The sequence below is a fragment of the Armigeres subalbatus genome, chromosome 3 (genome assembly GCF_024139115.2).
Source record: "Armigeres subalbatus isolate Guangzhou_Male chromosome 3, GZ_Asu_2, whole genome shotgun sequence".
NCBI classification, from domain to species: Eukaryota; Metazoa; Arthropoda; class Insecta; order Diptera; family Culicidae; genus Armigeres; species Armigeres subalbatus.
In genome coordinates, this window is record NC_085141.1 from 248,302,575 (window position 1) to 248,309,712 (window position 7,138).

Sequence of the window (7,138 nt, forward strand, 5' to 3'; positions counted from 1 at the left end):
TTATTACATTATCAAGCCAATTGCATAGATGTGTTCAAACGCTTTGTAACGATATATAATTATATTACTTTTGAGACGTTTTCCCAAAAAACATAAAAATATCATTTCTAGGAGGGGCTAGTTTGAACGCCCCCCGCCCCTCCCTAAATAAAATCTAAAAAATAAAAAGCGTTCTGATTATAAAAATATAGGTTATAAGCTACGTATTCATCACATTCTATTCGCCCAGATCGAAAATTGGCCTTTTGGTAGTTTTGGACACTCCTTTATTTGGGGCTGTCCTATTGTGAACTCCCAGAAGAACTTTCGGAGGAGTTCCCGGAGCAACTCCGCGAGGAGTTACTTGATGAACTTCTGGAGGAAATCTCAGAATTCTCAGAATGCCATTAGGAGGAGATTACCATTCCGAGGGATTACTTGATGAACTTCCGAAGGGATTACCGGAGGAACTTGTAGAAGAACTTCCAGAGGAGTATCTGGAGAAGCTTCGAAGGAATTAAAGGAGGAACGCCAGCGTCGCCGGTTAATTATGATCTATTACTCTAACTTTTGGAATAGGCCACTTTTACGGATGTTCCGGATTTTACGAAGGACTTTTTATTATTGACAAGAAAATTATTTTGAGCTATCAGTGGAATGTCTTTACTTGTCATCAGACGAGTTTGTACAATTCCATTTCATTCCACCACTTGATTGTATCTTTGACAGATACGTATTGCGATCTCAAACGTAAGGCTGGCGGAGGCTTTCCACTATTGATTGCATACATAATTCACCCATATGAATGAAAGCGAAAATTAGCAAAGCTGTGGGATGAACTTTTGGACGTTCAGACGTTACAGAAAATTCTCACTATTGATTGCACAGTTACTTCCGCGCTATGGATGGTTTCGAAATAAAATAGGGAGCTCTGGGATAAACTTCTGGAATTAATCATTTTAGCGGATGTCCCAAATTTCCCGGAGAACCGTTTTGTTACAGGTCACAGATGACTTTCATTATTGAATCCGTTACTACGTGAACACTAACAAAAATGCTCAACTCTGGGATCAACTTTTAGGATAAACCTATTTTACGTATGTTCCGGGTTTCCTGAGGACCGTATTGTGGTCATTTCGGGTCACAAAAGACTGTCACTATCGATTGCATAATCAATTATATTATATACCTATAAACAGTTTCGAAAATTTGCTTTGAGATGAACTTTTGGAATTGGCCACTTTTACAGATTCTTCTAAGTGTCATTTGTGGTCACCTCAGAAGACTTAAGGTGGTTATACAACAAAGCCACAAATCGGCCATCTTGGAAACCACGTGCTTTTTCTAATAATTTTTCAAGAGCACAAATTGAGAGAACCACAACGCCCATGGGGATGAAACATTCGTAGATCGTTTCCATACTCATGCTAAACAATCGACTTTAATTTCAGCATTGTACGACAATTATTACGCTAGATTGAATATTTGATAATAGGAGTAGAAACTCGTGTGGTGAATTTGAAATTCACCACATGGCTTGATTGTATAATCACCTTAAACGATTTATTGCGTGCACAGTTTGCCCGTATGGATGGTTGCGAATAAAAAAGCAATGCTCTGGAATGATATTTTGGTATCGGCCACTTTCACGGATGATCTGGATCTTCCAGAGGACCGTATCAGGAGCATTTGCGGGTCGCAGAAGAATTGCACAATTGATTGCACAGACAATTCGCCATAATGATTGGTTATGAAATAAATGCGAAGCTCTGGGATGTATTTTAGAAATTGGCCACTTTTACGTATGCTCCGGATCTTTTGGATGACCCTTTCGGGAGCTTTATGGGATCATGGAAGACATTCACTACTGATTGCATCCATTATTCGTCAGGTTGGATGATTACGAAATAATGCGAATCTCTGGGATGAACTTTTGGAATAGACCATTTTTACGGATGTTCCAAATCTTCCGAAGCACCGTTTTGGGAGCATTTGGTTTCAGAGCACTTTCACTAGTCACAAACCTACACACTTTTACGGAAGCTCCGGATCTTCCAGAGGGCTTTCCGATGACTGCTCGAGGCGTTCGAGGTCGTGGGTTCAATCCCAGGTCCGTTCCATTCTCCTACTTTGCATCTTTCTCTATATTTCTCATGTTCTAGCAATCGCTAATACTGGAAATGGACCTCCATACCGTTTCCATTTCTATCCTATTCCTTCAACTTGACTATTCTAGCAGTAGCTGCTAGAATTGGAAATGAACTTAAAAGCTCGTTTCCTACATCCAATTAGAAATTCCACCAGTTGCTTTCTTCTATCTTTAACATTGGCATCTCGTTAACCAAGACGAACCTCTGCCTCTCGAACCTAACCCAAAAAAATCCAATAAGTTCCGTATGAACTCGTGGCAAGTGCGGAGGTATATTCGGCTTGCAGTGGGCGAGTGATTACATCATCATTTCCTTCCCTTTCCCTACATTGACTTGCATTCTAACGTGGCAGGCGCCAGTATGACTTAGCAAATGAGATCACCAGTACTTGAACATTGAAGATGAGTGCTAGTCCCAAGCAAACATCTTTTGGTTCTCTGTGCAGGAACAGCTGATCTGGTCATAATGGAGTAGCAACTACGGGCAGTCAATCAAGCTCAAGCTCAAGCTCGTGTTGAAATCTTGCACAATGTGTAATTTTTTTTCTTTATTTCTTTATTTGGTAACTATATTTATCTGACTGTTGTCTACATGAATTAAAAATTTTAATCTATAGGGGAAAGTGGGGCAAGATGGCCATACTAAGCGGTAACTCTTGTAAAATAGTGACACTACTTCAAATTCTGCTGATTTCTCCATGAAACACCTTTATGATGACCCGTCTTTGACATAAGTATCAATAAACACTGATTAATAAAGTTTCAGTATCTTATAAACTGGTTTTAAAAAGGCTGTTTTTATGATGCCTATATTTACCATATGGGGCAATATGACCACCCCCTCGGGGCAAGACGAGCCTGGACCAAAAACTATATCAAAAGTGTGCTAAATTTATTTAGAATAGGGGACACATTTCTTGCACTTCTATGGATTATGTTCAAATGATGCTTCGTTTAAAAATGTCGTATTTCATGTTGATTTCTTGACAACTGGCACTACGACAATATCAGAATTTGCCTAAAACTAATTTCTACTGTTAAAACCATATCCTTTGTTTTAAATCTCGCTTAACTTTTCAAAAGGACCTAAGTAACATTTTTTTCATGAATTAATTTGAGTACTGCAAACAAAACCTTTCATGTTTTTCTGTTGATTGCACTATTCAAATTAATTCATGAAAAAAATGTTACTTAGGTCCTTTTGAAAAGTTAAGCGAGAAATCATCTCTGATTCAGGTAGAAGCTATTTGGATGATTTTTAAATGCATTGAGGTGTTAGGCGACTTTTAATCCTGGAGATGACCTTGTTCCTATACAGTTGACAATACCGCCCCAAGCCGACATATATCCAAAGATTTATATCCTATCAAACCTAATTACTGTGAATCTCCTCAAATTATTATTGTATATATGCTATAGTTATATAAAAGCTTCGGTAAATATCAATTTGTCCTGAAAAATGAGTAATTTAGGCTTCACTTGTTAAATTATGTAACTAGAAAATTATAAGAAAATTCGAATTTCAACTAAACCATCTTCAAATCAATATTACAAGAACAAGTGAGGTTGTCAAAGTGCATTTTTCAGTTGTATAGCCCTTTTACATTATTGTGAACCATCCCTTGTAATAATAATGTGAATATAATGCTCACTTAAGGCATAATTAACGTTGGCGATCTTGCCCCACTTTCCCCTAAGCACGTGGATCTTTTCAATCTGGACATGAAACAATTAAAAGACACATCAAAATCGTGGAGTTCCTCGACAGCCGTGAATGTACGAATCATTGAAGTCATCGGCTCATGATATCCAAAACCAGTTCGGTGAAACCTCGGTTGCAGTAGACAACCACTTCGTAGAATTCTTGGTGCAACTCGGATGTGCAATAATGATAACAGCCTAGAACAATCAATTTCGCCGTTCAAGAGATTAGAAATGAAGACTTCTAATGCATTAGGAAGGTTAAAACATGGACGAATGCGACTACGACATGCAAATTACGACATCGTTTCTGTCACATATTTTATAATAAGTTACAAACACTGACAACAAAAACTAACTCATATCTTCCATTTCCCCAGGGGCTTCATCCATCTCGGTGCTGGTCTGGCTGTAGGATTCTCCGGTCTTGCCGCCGGTTTCGCCATCGGTATCGTCGGTGATGCCGGTGTCCGTGGTACCGCCCAGCAGCCAAGACTGTTCGTCGGTATGATTCTGATCCTCATTTTCGCCGAAGTATTGGGTCTGTACGGTCTGATCGTCGCCATCTACCTGTACACGAAATAAGCTGTTCCCGCGCGCGCGCACGCACGAGGGAGAAGAGAGAACGAACAACCAACAGATGGTCCATACGTGTTACGCCCGTTTGTCATCTCCATCATCAGAACCCGTCATATCACCACCGCCATCGTCATCTGTTAGTTATCACCACCCTCGTTCGTTACCATTAGGAAGAACATCGTTTTACCATCAGTCGATGTATGAAATTCGAGAGAGATAGTTGAAACAGCAACTGCCACCAACATCGGCAGTGACAATATTTACCAGAAAACATCGATAAGCGAACTTTTTAAGAGGAAAAAGATTGTAAGTAGAAGTCACCAATTATATGCGCTCTGATCGTGTTGGAGAAACTGGTATCGATAAAAATCGTCCACCAGATGCCCCCAGTTAGAACTTCCGGAACTAAAACAAAAGACTATGTAATTTATGTAAAATATTGTATTTAATTGTTAAATCTAATTTATGTACATGTAAATTTTGTCCCCACAAATGAAAATGATCGTAGAAAAACGAACAAGATGCAAGCGGGTGCCGTTTATGGGTTATTCGGTTGAAGCAATTGTACAAAACGAGCCCGTAAATCTAGATAATGTCAGATGAGATGCATCACTTCATAATTTATTTATCGCCCATATTGGACGACGAGGTGAGGCAGAACCGGTAAATGACTTTCAAAGTAATCCGTAAATTGTGCACAGCGCTCACTTAACTCAAGTTGCAAACATTCGGTTTAGGTTGTTCTACACACTCACAATGATAATTATGGTTTTCAATCCCACCACAAACGCGATCTTTTCTGTGGCTTTATAACATCAATCCGTGTTTCCGGCCTGGTGTCGTCCACGTGCCAGTTGGTAACAGTCTGACACCTCGATGGCGCTGGGTCCGAGTACACCTTGAGAGAAGAAACGGAAAATAATATCCCTCGAAATTTTCCACCCAACATCCTGCAATTATTACGCAAGTCACGAAAGGTTGAGTCTGTGATAAAAGCTTCCATCACTAACAAAAAGAACAAATGTCATCTTGATCACTGAAACAAGCAGCTACTAGGGCGAAACGGTTCCCATCAACTCAACCGAACACCACCCATTGCTAACATCTGGGAGGCCGTTTCGTGTGCTCAAACTTGCTTAAGGAAAACGAAACGTGTTTTTTGTTTTACGTACCGGAATGTTTCTCCCGCGCGATGCTTCGTATTATTAAGGCCGACCAAAAGATAGGACGAAGAAAAACGATGAACTACAAACACTACAACATCAGAACACATTTTACTTTCGCGTTCGTTACATACAAAATGTTCACAATCATTGGTAAGGCAGAGAGAGTATATTAGAAAAAGGAAGATCCTACAAACAACCGAAACCTGTTCTATATTCTTAATGTACATGTTCGTAAAAAGAACTTTTTGTTTTCTACGCGTAGGTTGAGTTAATAAGAAAAAAAACACACCCTGTATATTACAAATTGTGATGATTTATGATTGTTTATTAAGAAAACTAAATACTAAACTGACTAGTTAGAAGACGTTGAAGACCATCTCATCAAAACTTAGAGCAAAACCGCCAAGTCCAACTGGCAATTTGAAGTTTAATGCTCGTCATCGGCCTCATACCATCTATCGGTCGATGGCAATAATCTCATAAAAGACAAAAGACACACACACCGATACAAAACGACACACACACACGCTGACAGTAGATTTGATGGAACCCACCATCCAACACCTCTCATCAATCACAGTCAATCAAAAACTGAAACTAAGCGCCCCAATGCTAGCAAAATTGGTTCCTTCACCCTACAGTGGCGGAGGCCAAAGTCGTTCCTGGACGTGGTCCGATATGTTTGGATGCTGAAACATGGAGGTTGCGTGCCACAAACGACTCTCCGTCTAAATGGGACCATCGATTGTCGAGGGTCCTCCACCATCCACACCGACCGACTGTATAAATCAACATCCTTTTTCTCTGCGTCGGATGTGGGCGATGGAGCCCTTGGTCTATCGGAATCAGTTTTCCTCAAACATTGGCGGCAGCACCCGTAAATCTCTCAAGAGAAAAACCAAAATTATTATTGTTGGAGGGAAACCACCTTTGAACAACATTCAACATCTACCAATCAACCAACATCTGAAGAAAGAGAAAAAACCGCATAAGATACAACATCAACTTATAAGAAAAACGTTTGCCAACAATTTCATAAGATCTTGAAAACGAAATAAGCCCCCCTTGTTTTGTTGTGAGGAAGCTTTAAGATCCTATAAACACATACTTTAAATATTGATAAGTTGAACATAACAACAAAAAAGAACACAAACAGAAGAAAAGGAAAGAAAGAAATCTACCGAAATGACATTTGACAAAAAAAAACATCTGAAGATAATTCAATAAATTTAACTGAAAAAAATTGAGGCTTTTGATTGTAAATTATTGAATTGGAAGAAAATCCTATTAATTCATTTACTAGGGAAGAGTAACATTGTTACTCGTCAACGTCCTCATCCTCCATAATCTATTATTATCGTCCGATCTAGTGGGTCGTGAGATGATCGTCATAGCAGGAGATTTTAACGCTTGGGCAGTGGAGTGTGGGGCAGCTGCTGCACCAATCGAAGGGGTCAAGCGTTACTAGAGGCGCTAGCGAAGCTTGGCGCAGAGCTAATCAATGATGGTTCCGCAAGTACGTTCAGAAGACAAACGGGGTCGAGTCATGGATTGACGTAACGTT

General features: G+C 39.6%; 1 protein-coding gene across 1 annotated transcript in view; it reads left to right on the plus strand.

Moving 5' to 3' along the window:
* The window catches only part of LOC134223270 (V-type proton ATPase 16 kDa proteolipid subunit c), a 43,705-nt gene extending 37,827 nt beyond the window's left edge, over positions 1 to 5,878 (plus strand). Inside the window, exon 3 of the mRNA XM_062702422.1 lies at positions 4,210 to 5,878. Within this exon, the coding sequence (XP_062558406.1) occupies positions 4,210 to 4,414 (205 nt within the window). The 3' untranslated portion in view covers positions 4,415 to 5,878. The remainder of the gene's footprint in view (positions 1 to 4,209) is intronic.
* The last annotated feature ends 1,260 nt before the right edge of the window (positions 5,879 to 7,138 follow it).